The 16,484-nt window shown below is 42.0% G+C and overlaps 1 protein-coding gene across 1 annotated transcript in view; it reads left to right on the forward strand.

Annotated features, from left to right (window-relative positions):
• The window catches only part of LOC141213634 (dynein axonemal heavy chain 7-like), a 27,401-nt gene extending 12,235 nt beyond the window's left edge, over positions 1–15,166 (forward strand). Inside the window, exons 2-3 of the mRNA XM_073665248.1 lie at positions 14,137–14,262; positions 14,802–15,166. Coding sequence (XP_073521349.1) covers positions 14,137–14,262; positions 14,802–14,922 — 247 coding nt within the window. The 3' untranslated portion in view covers positions 14,923–15,166. The remainder of the gene's footprint in view (positions 1–14,136; positions 14,263–14,801) is intronic.
• The last annotated feature ends 1,318 nt before the right edge of the window (positions 15,167–16,484 follow it).

Here is a 16,484-nt window from a genome sequence, read left to right on the forward strand (position 1 = left end):
GTGTAACTCTCCAACATGTCCTTTCTATTTCCAGGCCACGGAGGATCCTGCGTACTCATATGCAGGATTCTGACCCCCATCCATCACTCTTAACGCTTGTTCCTGACAGGAATATGTCCAGTCCAATATCCATTAAGTGAACACCGTTGGGCCGTATGAGGCCTGCTTTATCTCCTTCCAGTTGTCGGTGTTGTACCACTACACCGCCTCTGTCTCTTCTAAATTTTGCCATCCGAATATTTATTACCCGCCTTGTCCGTTCGATGGCCGTGATGTCTCGCACACCTTGCCATACCGCTATCGGCACAATCTCTGACCATACTATAGTTAGTTTTGTGAAAAATTCTCTGAAGCGCTCAGTGTCTAGTTTCATTATTGCCATTAGTTATGCGCTCTTGTGATGACCTAGGTTGTTTCCCCCGGCCTGTATAACTAAAATGACCAGACCTCTTGCCTCTCTCCCTACCTTGATTACCTCCATTAGTACCTGTGGCCATAGCAGGCCTCTAATACCTCTCCAGTTGAAATATGTGTTATGAAACTCTAATTTCCTCCCGCCTGGGCGGACTTTCGCCCTTTTTTCTGCCCAATATATATACGAGTGGCCTATCACCCACACTGTTGGCTTAGTGTCACCTGTAAAAGAAACAAACCACGTTAGGATAACAAGTCCGGTCTTATGTATCTCGCCAAACACGTGGATCGCCATCTCCCTATCCTCTGAACTTCCGTTTCTGACAGTCCTGCTCTTGCTGCTTCCGTGGCCGCACCTATGCGGAATGAGTGTGTCCCGTAATCTTTGGGGTGGTTTCCTGCCGATGTTAGGCATTTATTAAATATAGCTTGGAACTGGTATCTTGATAATGGCGTTCCATCAATGTGTGATAGGAAGAAATTACTTTGTGATCTGATTGTTATATATGTTTTTACTATTGTTACCCGACTCAGTGTACCGTTTGTGGGTTGTAGAAGTACCCAAGTGCCCCTGCCCGCTGGAACCGTTTTCGATTGGCGTATGCGTAGACGTATTGCATTATTGGCTATGACTACGTCCTGGTGTAATAAGCCTCCACTGGTGGTAATTTTGGATTGAGGGACTAATTCACTTATGCATAGCGCCCCGAAGAAGGCGATCACAAATGCAGTAGACAGTAGTGTTGCTTCAAATTGTGAGTGTCATGTTAATGGTGTTAGGGATATGATGTGAAAAATCAGTTTTAGTGACACAGGACGTCTACACTCCTGACTTGGCTGACCCCTTTTCCAACCTTTTATGGATTGTCTGATGATGAATCTCTTTGTCACATCTCCCCAATTCAGTAGTTGGAAGTGAAAGGCTACTCCGATCAGACACCGCTGCCCTGACGCCCCTGATATGCCCCTCATCATTAGCTGGTGGAGAAATTCTATGGTGACTTGTGATCTGGCTTGTTCACATTGGTCAACCAGTCTGCCTGCTACTAGTCGTGTCCACTCTTCCCATGCCTTACCGTATGCTTGCCACGTCGACGGGGCAACTGACGCTCTGATTAATGACATCAACTATTCGCCACTAGATCCCATAGGGAGGGTGGACAACTGTTGCCCGATGGGTGGGCGTTGGGGAGGAGCTCTGTGAAAATCTGCCAATTGAATTGTGATAAAGCGTTAGCAGCAGCTTTAGACCCCCTCAGCATCGTGGCTAGCGCGGACCCATACATTGTGTTTTAGGCACAGGAATGCTAGCCGGCGTAGTAGGCCTAGCACTGGGAGAGACTATGATGCCATCTTATTAATGCAGTGCGCTAGGCTGGTGTTTTTTGTTATGAAGCGTATATTTTTGTTTGCCAGGCGCGTGCCCCATATTTCTATTGCTACCACTATTGTGAAAAAAAATTATTTTCAGGGCTAGATGCAGCTAAAAATTATTTTTAATTTGCAACCTGGTGGAGCTTAGTATATATAGATGGACTAATAGAATGATGCTATGCCCAAAAGGTTTTAGTTGCCATGGTGCAGTGAAAAAATTTGTATTCTATACACAGGTGTTGTAGCTTGCAACACAGATAGGCTACTCCACTGATTAACACACTGCAAGAGACCAAAAAGGATTTGCTTAGCTAGATTTAGCCAAATGCTGTGAAAAAAACTTGCACAGCACTGGCACAGACCTGCCTGGCAAAAACTCATAGGAACTGATGTAACCTAGCCCTCAAAAGGACTGCAATTACAAGTAGACCCTACTCCCAACCTATCTATTTAAGAGCACAGACCTGCCTTATAAAAGTCGTAGGAAATGATGTAACCTAGTCCTCAAAAGGACTGCAATCACAACTATTCCGTACTCCCAAGCCATCTGTAGATTTGTGCGAAAATTGGCTTGAAATTAACACTCAAAGTATATCCACACAACAACAGCGGTGCCGTCTAACACGCAGCTGCAGCAGTGAGAAAATGGTGGCGACGGGGAAAATGGCTGGGTCTTATAGGGCAAGGACATGTGACATACACAGCCAATGACACATGCCCTTGCTTGTGTGAAAAAAAGCAGTTCGCTCCGTGTGTGCACTGCTGATAGGCTGACAGATTGCACCTCCTCACTGTAAATGCGGGAAAGAGAAAAAAAAATGGAGATCTTCATTATTTCTGCAGAGATCCATCCCCTGCCCCTCCCCCCGCCCCACTGTACACTCAAACTGCGTATTAACATTAATTTTCAGCATTACTGAGAAAAAATCCAGTTATGATTTTGGTGCACGAACAGTTATCGAACATAACCTCGAACAGCCGAATTTTTTTCAAATCGTTAGTGTTCGCCGAACAGCTCGAACACCGCCCAAAACAGCTCGAATTTGAGATTGGCGAATAGTTCGATTCGAACACCGCTCATCTCTAATAGCGATTACGAATATAACGGTACTCGCTCATCACTACTGATCATAGATGTGACTTCTCCATCTGTCTGTGACTTCTACAATATTTGTTTCAGGGTGAAGATCTGACCCATATTAACCCCTTTAAAGCCCATGACGTACTAATACGTGTCTGTGCCCTGGGACTTAAGAGCCTTACCCGTATTAGTAAGTCATCGCGATCGCGCACACAGGCTGTGCGGGCGCAATCGCCGCCGGGTGTCAGCTGTGACAATGTGCAGGGAGCGGTCCCGCACCGCTCCCGGCATATTAACCCCCGCAATGCTGCGATCGAAGTCGATCGCATCATTGCGGTGGCTAGGGGAGGTGATCACAATACTCTCCTCCTCTTCCGGCCTCCAGCGCTGTCTGCTGCGGCTTCCCGGGTGTTGCCATGACAACCTGATGTCGACATGACAACATCCGGGTCACCAGACAGCAGGAAGATTGTTTGGTCATGCGCAGTGCATGACCAAACAATCTTCTCACTGTGCAGCGCTGACTGCCTGTATGGCACAGGGATGATGCTCCATCCCCATGCTATGCAGGCTATCAGAATAAAAAAAAAGTGAAAGTCCCAGAGTGGGACAAAGTAAAAAAAGTAAAAAAACTTTCAGAAAGTGAAAAAAAAGATTAAAACAAAATTGTAAAAATATAAAAAAAGAGAAAAAAAATAATCCACCAAAAATAAAAATATAATATACCCATCAATAAATATTGTTATGAAAAAAAACAATAAAAGTACACATATTTGGTATTGCCGTGTCCGGAACGACCTGACCTATAAAATTGTCCCACTAGTTAACTCATTCAGTGAACACGTTGAAAAAAATAAATAAAAAACGAAGCAAAAAACAATGCTTTATCATCATACTGCCAAACAAAAAATGGAATAACACGCGATCAAAAAGACGAATATAAATAAATATGGTACCGCTGAAAACGTCATCTTGTCCCACAAAAAACAAGCTGCCATACAGCTCCATCATCCGAAAAATCAAAAAGTTATAGCTCTCAGAATAAAGCGATGCAAAAAAATAATTTTTCTATAAAATAGCTTTTATTGTGTAAAAGCGCCAAAACATAGAAACACGATATAAATGTGGTAAACGTACTGACCTGTAGAATAACGCTGCCTTATCAATTTTACCACACGCGGAGTAGAATAAAAAAAAAACAATTCCTGAATTGTTGGTTTTTGTTTATTCTGCCTCCCAAAAGCTGGAATAGAAAGCGATCAAAAAATGTCACGTGCCTGAAAATGGCACCAATAAAAACGTCAACTTGTCCAGCAAAAAACAAGCCATCACATGACTATCGGCCAAAATATGGAAAAATTATAGCTCTCAAAATATGACGATGCAAAAACTAAAATTTACAAAATATGTGTCTTTTAGTGTGTGACAGCTGTCAATCATAAAAACCCGATATTCTGGTATCTCTGTAGTCGCACTGACTCAAAGAATAAGGTCGTCTAATCACTTATACCGCACAAGGAACGGCGTAAAAAATAAACGCAAGGGCTGGGGTTGGGGTTAGGGTTGTGCTAATGTTAGGGTTGTTTTTTTTTCAAAAAAAAACAAAAAAAAACAAAAAAAAAGGATGACGATATGGCAACTAGTGTTGAACAAAAAGGGCTCGCTACTTGAGTTTGCGTCGGGTGCTCGGGTATGCATTGAGTATCGCGGGTGCTCGAGTCTCCGCCCCATATGCTTCGTGGCCAAAAAAACCTCGCGGGGATTGCCTGCCATGCACGAGCGATCCCCGCATGTTTTTTTGGGGTGTCTAATAACCGTGAAACATGTGGGCAGGACTCGAGCATTTCAGTTGAGCACCTGTGATACATGGTGCATACCTGAGTACCCGATGCCAACTCAAGTAGCGAGCACTTGCGCTCAAGACTAATGACAACTTATTCAATATGATGACCTAATATCATCAAATTTTGTGTCGTACCTCTGAGTTCAAAATGTTCACTATACCCCTTGATAAAATCCTTGAGGGGTGTAGTTTCCAAAATGGTGTCACTTGTGGGGGGTTTCCACTGTTTAGGCACATCAGGGGCTCCCCAAATGCAACATGGCGTCCGCTAATTATTCAAGCAAATTTTACATTCAAAAAGTCAAATGGCGCTCCTTCCCTTCCGAACCCTGCCGTGCGCCCAAACAATGGTTTTTCCCCACATATGGGGTATCTGTGTGCCCAGGGAAAATTGCACAACAAATTTTGGGGTCAATTTTTTCCTGTTACCCCTGAAAAAATAAACAAAAAATTGGGTCTAAAGTAACATTTTTGTGAAAAAAGTTAAATGTTCATTTTTTTCTTCCACATTCCAAAAATTCCTGTGAAGCACCTGAAGGGTTAATAAAGTTCTTGAATGTGGTTTTGAGCACATTGAGGGGTGCAGTTTTTAGAATGGTGTCACTTTTGGGTATTTTCTGTCATCATGTGCTGATGTAAAGTAGACATGTGGGAAATGTTATTTATTAACTATTTTGTGTGACATCTCTCTGATTTAAGGGCATAAAAATTCAAATTTTGAAAATTGCAAAATTTTCAACATTTTCGCCAAATTTCCATTTTTTTCACAAATAAGCGCAAGTGATATAGAAGAAATTTTACCACAATCATGAAGTACAATATGTCACGAAAAACAGTCTCAGAATAAGGGGGATCCGTTGAAGCGTTCCAGAGTAATTACCTCATAAAGTGACAGTGGTCAGAATTGTAAAAATTGGCCTGGTCATTAACGTGCAAACCACCTTGGGTTGTAAAAGAGGAAAATAGCAAAAAAATTTAAGCAAAAAATGTGGTCATGATGCGCTGTTATGGGGGAGGGGGTCTGCTGCTGACACTGGTATTGGGGTAATGTCCCCCAATTCTGTTAATATCCTCCATCCTGGTATGTATGGCCCATCCTTCCTGGTATAAGTGGCCCCCATCCCATCCTGGTATGCATGGCACCCCTTGATCCCCCATCCTGGTATGCATGGCACTCCTTTATACCCCATCTTGGTATGCATGGCACTCCTTTATACCCCATTTTGGTATGCATGGCACCCCTTGATCCCCCATCCTGGTATGCATGGCACCCCTTGAGCCCCCATCCTGGTATGCATGGCACCCCTTGAGCCCCCATCCTGGTATGCATGGCACCCCTTGAGCCCCCATCCTGGTATGCATGGCACCCCTTGAGCCCCCATACTGGTATGTATGGCACCCTTGAGCCCCCATACTGGTATGTATGGCACCCTCTGAGCCCCCATCTTGGTATGCATGGCACCCTCTGAGCCCCCATCCTGGTATGCATGGCACCCTCTGAGCCCCCATCCTGGTATGCATGGCACCCCCTGAGCCCCCATCCTGGTATGCATGGCACCCTCTGAGCCCCCATCCTGGTATGCATGGCACCCCCTTGAGCCCCCATCAGTCTGCCTACGAAAAAAAAAACCAAACAATCATACTCACCTCCTCTCTCCTCTAGCGCTGTCCCTCTCTGCTGCCGACACTCTCTCACTGTGTGAGCCGATCATGGCAGGGCGCGCATGGCGTCCCTGCCATGCGCCCTCTCACATTGTGAGATTCTGTGCTGGAATAGTCACTGCTCCCCACTCCGGGACACTGTGCTTGGGGAGCAGTGACCATTCAGTCTGTTCAATAGTCTGCACCCTGGAGCCGCAGCGCGGCTCCTGCTGCCGCTCTGCGGTCAGTGTGCCTGCTATTAAAGACTATGGTTATTCACTACAACCCATGGGAGTGGGTTATAGGGAATATTTAATAGCTTTAATAGCGGGCACACAGACCGCAGAGTGGCAGCAGGAGCCGCTCTGCGGCTCCAGGGTGCCGGCTATTAAGAAAAATTAATATTCATTGCTCTCCACGCCCATGGGTGTGGGGAGCAGGGAATATTCATTTTCTTTAGTAGCGGGCATAGCATAGGCTGCAGCAGGTGGCTTCTGCCTCCTGTGCCACGCTGATCCCCCACCACCATGCACAGCCATGTATATAGTATTCGAACTATAAGACGCACCCCTCACTTTCCTCCAAAATTTTGAAGGAAAAAAGTGCGTCTTATAGTCCGAAAAATAAGATAAGTAAAAAGCAATAGTGCGTATAAATAACATAGGGTACTTGGTAAACACAGTTTTTGATTAAAAAAAAAAAAAGCATAAAAGCCATTCCACCAGTGTCAAAGTGTTCACAAATCGGGATTGTCTTAACCTCTAGTGTTAGAACCTTACCATGTGACGTCAATGTGAATAAGGGCCGAGCAGGACTGGGTCCCAAATATGAATACCCAGCAAATGGGAATCTATATAAACATAGTGTCCAGCCTAACCCCTTAGTGACCGAGCTAATCTTGACCTTAACCCCTTCACGACCTATGATGTATAGGTAGGTCATAGGTCGTGTATCCCCCTTTGATGCGGGCTCCGGCATGGAGCCCACATCTTTACCGGCACATGACAGCTGATTTGATTGCAATCCACCCACGGCTGTTAACATGTTAAATGCCGCTGTCAAACTCTGACAGCGGCATTTAACATGATCGCGCCGGAAGCGCGTCACAAACCCCACCCATCAGCGCCCCTGTCACATGATCGCGCGGGGCCGATCGGTTGGCATGACAATCGGGGGTCTGCCAAAGACCAACTGTGCTTATCATTGCTGATCTGCTATGAATGCTGGCCCATGACCGGCGTTCATAACAAATGATTTTTGCCACACAAAGCAGGGCTGCAGCCTTGCTATGTGTAGCACAAGCGATCAGAAGGTTGCAGCTTCAAGTCTCCTGAGCTGACTATTGAAGCAACTAAAAAGTAGAAAAAAAAAGTTTTAAAAAAGATTTAAAATATGAAAAAAAATATACACTTTCAAAACACCTCCCTTTTGCCCCATTTAAAATAAAACAATAAAAAAAACCCAAATATTTGGTATCGCTGCATTCAGAAACGCCCGATCTATCAAAATATAAAAAGAATTAATCCAATCTGTCAATGGTGTAACGAGAAAAAAAAATAAAAAAAATGGCTGCATTTTTTGGACGCCGCAACATTGCAATAAAATGCAATAACAAGCGATCAAAGCATAGGATCTACCCCAAAATGGTATCAATAAAAACGTCAACTTGTCGCGCAAAAAAATAACTCCTCACCCAGCCCCAGATCTCAAAAATTGGAGACGGAAAATGGCACCATTTGTTTTTTTACAAACTTTGGATTTTTTTTTTCACCACGTAAGTAAAAAAGAACCTATACATGTTTGGTATCTACGAACTTGTAATAACCTGGAGAATAATGGCAGGTCAGTTTTAGGATATAGTGAACATGGTAGAAAAAAAAACAATTGTGGAATTGCAGTTTGTTTTGCAATTTCACCGCACTTGGAATTTTTTTTCCTATTTTCCAGTACACGATATAGTAAAACCAATGGTGTATTTAAAAAGTACAACTAGTCCTTCAAAAACAAGCCCTCATATGGCCATCTGGACAGAAAAGTAAAAAAAGTTATGGCTCTGGGAAGAAGCGGAGCAAAAACCGAAAACACAAAAACGGAAAATCCCAAAGTCGTGAAGGGGTTAATGACCTGGCCAAATTTTACGAATCTCACTAGTGTTACTTTATGTGGTAATAACTCTGGAATGCTTCAACGGATCCCACTGATTCTGAGAGTATTTTTTCGTGACACATTTTACTTCACGATAGTGGTAAAAGTATTACAATTTTGGCAAAAATGTTTAAAAAAATAATTGCAATTTTCAGACTTTCAATCTTTATATCATTAAACCAGTTGGTCATGCCGTACAAAATAATTAACTAAGGGTATGTGCACATGATGCAGAAATGCTCAGGATTTTTTCCTGAGCATTTCTGCGTCTCCCTGGCAGGAAAAAACGCATGCGGATTGTACATGCGGTTTCCTGCCAGGGACATGCGGAAATGAAGCGGTCTTCACTTTTATTTCCGCGTGCGGGTTGACAAGCTCTTCCCAAGCAATTTTAGCATCACTTGAGTGCTTGTCAACTTCACACTATATAAATCCATGCAAACAGCATGGATTTATATAGTGTGTGAATGTCAAAAAATAAATATATACTCACCCTCTGATGGCCCGCGGTGTCCTGCTTCGCTCGGTCCCGGCTGCCGGCAGTGAAGACTGAAGGACCTGCCAACGTCAGAGTCACGTGACCCGTCACATGACTCTGATGTCAGCGAAGGTCCTTCTTCATTCAACCGCGAAGTGCCGGGAACCAAGCAGGAGCGCTGCTCGGGCCGTCAGAAGGTGAGTGAGTATGTGTGTATATGTATGTATATATATATATATATATATATATATATTATATACACACCATCCGCACATTAGACCGCATGGAATGCGCATCTACATATACAGTGATGCGGATTCCATGCGTTCTAATGCTAGTCAATGGCGGCAAAAAAGCAGCGTTTCCGCAAAATTAATTGACAAGCTGAAGATTTTTGAGCGCAGCGTTTACGCTGCGGAAAATTCCGCATCATGGGCACAGCACATGCGGATTTCCATTGGGGAACATTGCTGCCCTTCTACCATGCGTTTTTAATGCGTTTCCGCGGAGTTTCCGCAGCTGCAAAAACGCCGCAGAAACGCATTAAAAATGCATCCTGTGAACTCCGCCTAATAACATTTCCCATATTTCTACTTGATATCTGTATTATTTTTTAAACATCATTTTATGTTGTTAGGATGTTATAGGGATTAAAAGTTTAGCAGCAATTTCATTTTTTCAACAAATTTACAAAACCTGTTTCTATAGGGAGCTATTCAGATTTCAATGGACTTTGAGGGAACTATATGTAGGAAACTCCCCAAAAGTGATACCATTTTAAAAACTGCACTCCTCAAATACTTCAAAACTGCTGTCAGTTTTTTTTAACCCTTCAGGTGCTACACAGGAATTAATGCAAGGTGGAATGAAAAAAATTTTTTTTTACCTCAAATGTTCCTTTAGCCTCAATTTTTTCACTTTTGCAACAGTGGACCCCACAGTTTGTTACCCACTTTCTCACAAGCACAGAGATGCCCCACATGTAGTCAAAAAGTTCTGTTTGGGCACACGGCAGGGCTTGGAACGGAAGAAGCAATATTTTAATTTTGGAACATAAATTTGGCTGACACAGATAGCGGACACAGTGTTGCATTTGCAGTGCCCCTAAGGTGCCTAAACAGCAGAAATCCCTCACAACTGACCCCATTTTGAAAACTACACCCCTCAAGGATTTTATCCAGGGGTATAGTGAGCATTTTGAACCCACAGGTACTACATAGAATTTGATAATAACATTAGGTCGTCATATTGTCATTTTTTTTTCCGTAACTTTTGAAAAAAAAACATAACTCTAAGCCTAACCCTAAACCTAACCCTAACCTTAAGACAAACCATAAGCCTAATCCTAATGCCAAAGAATGAAAGAAATAAAAAAAATGTGATCTAAGGGGATGACATGAGGGGGATGATCAAGGGGTTGCACAGCGAGGCACAACCCAAGTATTGTCCTTTTTACTAATTATTGGGCTTTTGATCACTGTGATAGGGTCTATCATAGTGATCAAAAGTCAGGAACCAATAGGAAAAATTCCTGCGGAAGATCTCGGCGGGCACACTGTGCATGCGCCCACCATTTTGCTTCATGAGGAGGAGGGCCAGGGGATGGCGGATCTGGTACTAAGGTACCGTGGTGGTTTGGGGACACTATTTCTCTCTCCTTTGACATATTATATGATGCCAGAAGAGAAAGTAATGATTTTTACACCGGATCTCCCTTTTTTTTATGTGATCGCCGTTATTTATTGAATAATGGCGATCACGTGATCAGGGACCGGAAAAACCAGCCCTGATCATGTTCTTCAGGGTCTCAGCTAAAACTGTGATATGGGAATAAGGCCCCATAGCGGCCGCTGTTTTAATGCATATCGGCGGTCATTAAAGGGTTAAAGAAAGAAAGGCCACACGCTTACCTGCACTAAGTGCAGAAACCTTAAACTTAACCGAAAAAAAAAATTAACTAAAGTATAAGTTGGTATGCACGCAAATAATGGAAGTGATGATATGGCCCCACAAAGCCGTGATCTCCAGATCATCGATTCTGTCTGGGATTTCATGAAGAGACAGAAGAATTTGTGCAAACCTACATCCACAGAAGATCTATACCTACTATTCTCACCTCTCTAATGGTTATCTGCCACCTGTCAGTCATGATTTAAGCTGCTGCTATTCCATTGCATCATCTCATTGTGTGACCACAGTAGCCATTACTGGCCACATAAGTGAACTGTCAATTTCAGTAATGTCAAGATGCATATCATCACTGCAGCACCATAAAGGAAGGCTGAGAGGGAACCACTGGTGTTCATTTTTAAGGTGAGAGCATTATTTTTGCCAATTTAACCTTGTAGGGACCCAGTGCTGATGTTTTGCCCTTGGCTATAACTCTGCACTGTTGTAAATTTGCGGCATGGAGTTAAAGCTTCTGCTCCTCCAATCTGATGCCTGGCTGTCAGACATATCTGGGAACTCTATGGAGAAAGCAGAGTTGGTTTATTACTGCTTCTGTATTCTTTTGCTAACTACATAGTACACAATGAGTGTTAAGGCCCCGTCACACATAACGAGATCGCTAGAGAGATCGTTGATACGTCACGGTTTTAGTGAAGCAATAGCGATCTCGCTAGCGATCTCGTTATGTCTGACAGATAGCAGTGACCAGGCCCCTGCTGTGAGATCGCTGATCGTTACAAAGCTTCCTGGACCATTCCTGGGTCGTTGCGCTCCCACTGGGCAGTGTGCATCGCTGTATTTGACACCTTATCAACGACCTCGTTAGCAATTCAGAACTGAGACACGTAGGCATGCATGAATTGGACTTTAAGAGTCAGTGAAGATGTCCAGAGATCTCAGTCCGATCATGGATCACAATGCATGGACTAGCCGCAGGTCTCCCAACTGAAGCATGATATGCAGATATGAAGCAGTTTCTAATCTGAGCCATGGCAATTCTTTCAGTGTTTTTACAGCATTTTCACACATTGAAATAAATGGTGTGGTGGGGATACATAAAAAAACGCACACAAAAATGTGTATATTTTATGCAGTAGCGTTCATCAGTCGGAGAGGAGGGGGCGCGGAAAAGTAATTTTATGTATGCCTTTGTGACACAGTACAGTCCCTATCAAGGTGTGGATCGTTGAAATAGCTGCTGTGTGAAAGCGTCCCAACGACCGCCGAGATCGTTAGTTAGATCGCTGGGGCGGCCGAAATCGTTGGCAGGTTCTGCATGTTTGACAGCTCCCCAGCGATCACGAAACGACTTTCCAGTGATCCAAAAACCGTGACATAATAACGATCTCGCTAGCGATCTCGTTATGTGTGACGGGGCCTTTATGTACTGTACATAAGCATCAATAATTCTGTAGGATTTTGTGATCACATCGCCAGGTGTCTGCCAGTGTAGCAGAACTGCTGGATCTTAGCAGGCCCAGATCAGCCCCATCAGTGACTTATTTCAATGTAGCAGCTGTTTTTTTGCTTTAACTGGGGTTCTAATGGATGCCTCAGTTACAGTGGAGCAAAAATCTACACATACATAATGTATCTACACAAACCTAATCACCTGGAGAGTTCATTCAATAGGCTATTTGGAGTGGAACATGAACATGTTCAGCTTTTTCTGATATTTGCGTCTCAAAATATATAAATTGTCGTGGTAGCCCCTCCAAGAAGAGCTAATTTGGATTGAGATACAAATTATCTCCAAATCTGCTATTTTTGGTTCAAATTGGGTAAATGAAATAAATACGATGCATTGGAGAAAGAAACTAACACACAGCCAGTGTCTGAGTGTATAATTATTGTCTGCCCTCAGATCCCAAGCAACAAGTATTTATTACACCCCCAGAAGAAAGGGGATGGCGAACATTACCTAACAGAGAAAGTATTTTAATTGGAAATAACAGTCGTCCTTGAAAGCAGCTCTGTCCAATTAACTATACAGTACTTTAAAAAAAACAGAGGAAAGCGTAACAGAAACAGCTCTATACCCGGTGTTATCGCTTTTATGAACAACACTTATAAAGCGAATATTAAAATATCAAAGATAAATAGGTAGATTTAATTGTCTAAAGTAATAATCAAAGCAAAGTATGAATATTTACCATAACAAAAGTATACAATAATTTATAGGTACCCCAACTCTGTGCTAAAAAATTATATAATTTGTTGCACATAAAACAAAGCCTCATGAAGTTATATCAGTGAAAAAATAAAATTATATCTACATAAAAGTGGAGAGACTAAAACAACATTTTTTTTTTTTTACTAAGACCCTTTCAGGCCCAGACATTAATAGGTTAAGTCATCTTTAATACTTCGGTATATTGGATATCATTAAACTCATAAGTATATCGTAGTGTTGAACCGTATTGGAATGGTGTATAGGTGTATTGTCCCTAGGGACCCACAGACATATATATTAGGGTACGTTGAGGAAATAAAAACAGACAACATGACCAAAATAGCAATTGCGAGATTGTTTATTGCCAGAAAATTGATTGCAAAATATTGGATTAGAGAGGAGCCCCCGTCCAGACGAGAATTCATTGCCCAAACGAACTATATAATTCAACTTGAAAAAAGTATTTACACCAAGACGAATAAGCAGGAATACTTCCAGAAATGATGGCAGCCACGGTTGGATAGGATCAATTAGAGTAACACCTATATATACTACTGTAGAGTAAAAAAACTGCATGGCGGAGTGGAGAGGGAAGAAGGAAAGAAGAAAAGGGGAAGAGAAGGAAAGGGAGTAGGGGAAGGAAAGAAAAGAAAAGGAAAGGAAAGAAGGGGGGGATAAAATAAAAAAGAGAAAGAAAGGTCTCCATGGGGGCAGAGGGGGGGGGACTTACTGTAATATTGTAAAACGAGTATTGGCATGTAATATCTGTTCCAAGTTTTGTTATGTTTAATAAAAATTTCTGATTAAAAAAAAAAAAAAAAAGAACCTCCTAAGTATAAAAGTATATCTAAAGTTAATAGAAGGCAATGGATCAGATTTCTCAAAAATATCAATTATCTGTAATTGGATTTTATTTATTTTGTCAAGAATGTAACATCAAGAAACCACATCAAACACCTTGATCTCTTATATCATAACTTCAGTGGTATAGTATTTTTAATTGTACTTAAAAACTTTTTTAAATGCTTACCTTATAGATTGGAAATAGTGCCAAAACCTTGGAAGAAGTCTTTTTTGACAAATTACAACTTCATCAAGGAAAATTTGAACTCAATGAACCCAACAATGGCTGCTGTTTTGGATTTATGGCATTCTTCATTCATGTAAGTAATTACAATACAACTCTGCCTTGGTTATCTTTTCTTTTTTGATGTCTTGTAAAGTGCGCATTAAAGGGGCATTTAATAATAATAATAATAATAATAATAATTAGAAATGTAGTATAGTTTTTCTGATTCGCTATGTCTCTTTCCTCATGTGCAGGCATTGCAGGACATTAGGTATCCATGGTTACGACCACTAGCAACTAGCTAACTGTCACTATATCAGTGGTCGTAACCATGGATACCTAAAGGTCCTGCAATGAGGAAAGAGACATAGCCAATCAGAAAAACTATACTACATTTCTAATTGGAGGTATTTGATGATATTATTATTATTACACCTACTACAAATTGAGATAGGATCTCGGAGATAGGAATACCCCTTTTATTTATAGGGCTTCAATTTTGGCTAAAAGGGGTGCACAAAACTACACCAAAACCGCACTGTCAGTACAGCCATTGCCAATAAGGTGCAGTTGTTGGTGCTTTTCTTTATTTTTAATGTACATTTTTAACTTTGTTCTTTTTAATTTCCAAAGGCAATTACGTCTTGTTGATACTGATGAATTTCACAACCGCCAGGAGTCAATGGAGCTATCCATTTTCCAAAATCTTCCTATGAGACATATTGATTCTGCCAAGGAAAAATTACTTAAGTAAGGAATATAAATGTTACTGGATAATTTGTTAGCCTATTAGTCCACTTAACTTGCCAGGGTCATAGTTTTCCAATACAGTTAGAAGAGGGGTACATAAGTATGTGAATAGACTGATACTCTACAGTAAATAGGAAAACTCTTTTCTTTTTAATCTATTGAGAATTTTATTGTACAGATTATATATATATATATATATATATATATATATATATATTATACACACACACACACACACATATACACACACACACACACACATACATACACAGTACAGGCCAAACGTTTGGACACACCTTCTCATTTAAAGATTTTTCTGTATTTTCATGACTATGAAAATCGTACATTCACACTGAAGGCATCAAAACTATGAATTAACACATGTGGAATTATATACTTAACAAAAAAGTGTGAAACTGAAAATATGTCTTATATTCTAGGTTCTTCAAAGTAGCCACCTTTTGCTTTGATGACTGCTTTGCATACTCTTGGCATTCTCTTGATGAGCTTCAAGAGGTAGTCACCGGAAATGGTCTTCCAACAATCTTGAAGGAGTTCCCAGAGATGCTTAGCACTTGTTGGCCCTTTTGCCTTCACTCTGCGGTCCAGCTCACCCCAAACCATCTCGATTGGGTTCAGGTCTGGTGACTGTGGAGGCCAGGTCATCGGGCGCAGCACCCCATCACTCTCCTTCTTGGTCAAATAGCCCTTACACAGCCTGGAGGTGTGTTTGGGGTCATTGTTCTGTTGAAAAATAAATGATGGTCCAACTAAACGCAAACCGGATGGAATAGCATGCCGCTGCAAGATGCTATGGTAGCCATGCTGGTTCAGTATGCCTTCAATTTTGAATAAATCTCCAACAGTGTCACCAGCAAAGGACCCCCACACCATCACACCTCCTCCTCCATTCTTCACGGTGGGAACCAGGCATGTAGAGTCCATCCGTTCACCTTTTCTGCGTCGCACAAAGACACGGTGGTTGGAACCAAAGATCTCAAATTTGGACTCATCAGATCAAAGCACAGATTTCCACTGGTCTAATGTACATTCCTTGTGTTCTTTAGCCCAAACTTGTCTCTTCTGCTTGTTGCCTGTCCTTAGCAGTGGTTTCCTAGCAGCTATTTTGCCATGAAGGCCTGCTGCACAAAGTCTCCTCTTAACATTTGTTGTAGAGCTGTGTCTGCTGCTAGAACTCTGTGTGATATTGACCTGGTCTCTAATCTGAGCTGCTGTTAACCTGCGATTTCGAGGCTGGTGACTCGGAGAAACTTATCCTCAGAAGCAGAGGTGACTCTTGGTCTTCCTTTCCTGGGGCTGTTTCTTTGTAGCGCTTGATGGTTTTTGCAACTGCACTTGGGGACACTTTCAAAGTTTGCCCAATTTTTCAGACTGATTGACCTTCATTTCTTAAAGTAATGATGGCCACTCGTTTTTCTTTACTTAGCTGCTTTTTTTCTTGCCATAATACAAATTCTAACAGTCTATTCAGTAGGACTATCAGCTGTGTATCCACCTGACTTCTGCACAACACAACTGATGGTCCCAACCCCATTTATAAGGCAA

Source organism: Phyllobates terribilis, unplaced genomic scaffold (assembly GCF_046119375.1).
Source record: "Phyllobates terribilis strain yellow unplaced genomic scaffold, ASM4611937v1 Scaffold_200__1_contigs__length_3551848, whole genome shotgun sequence".
Classification (NCBI taxonomy): Eukaryota; Metazoa; Chordata; class Amphibia; order Anura; family Dendrobatidae; genus Phyllobates; species Phyllobates terribilis.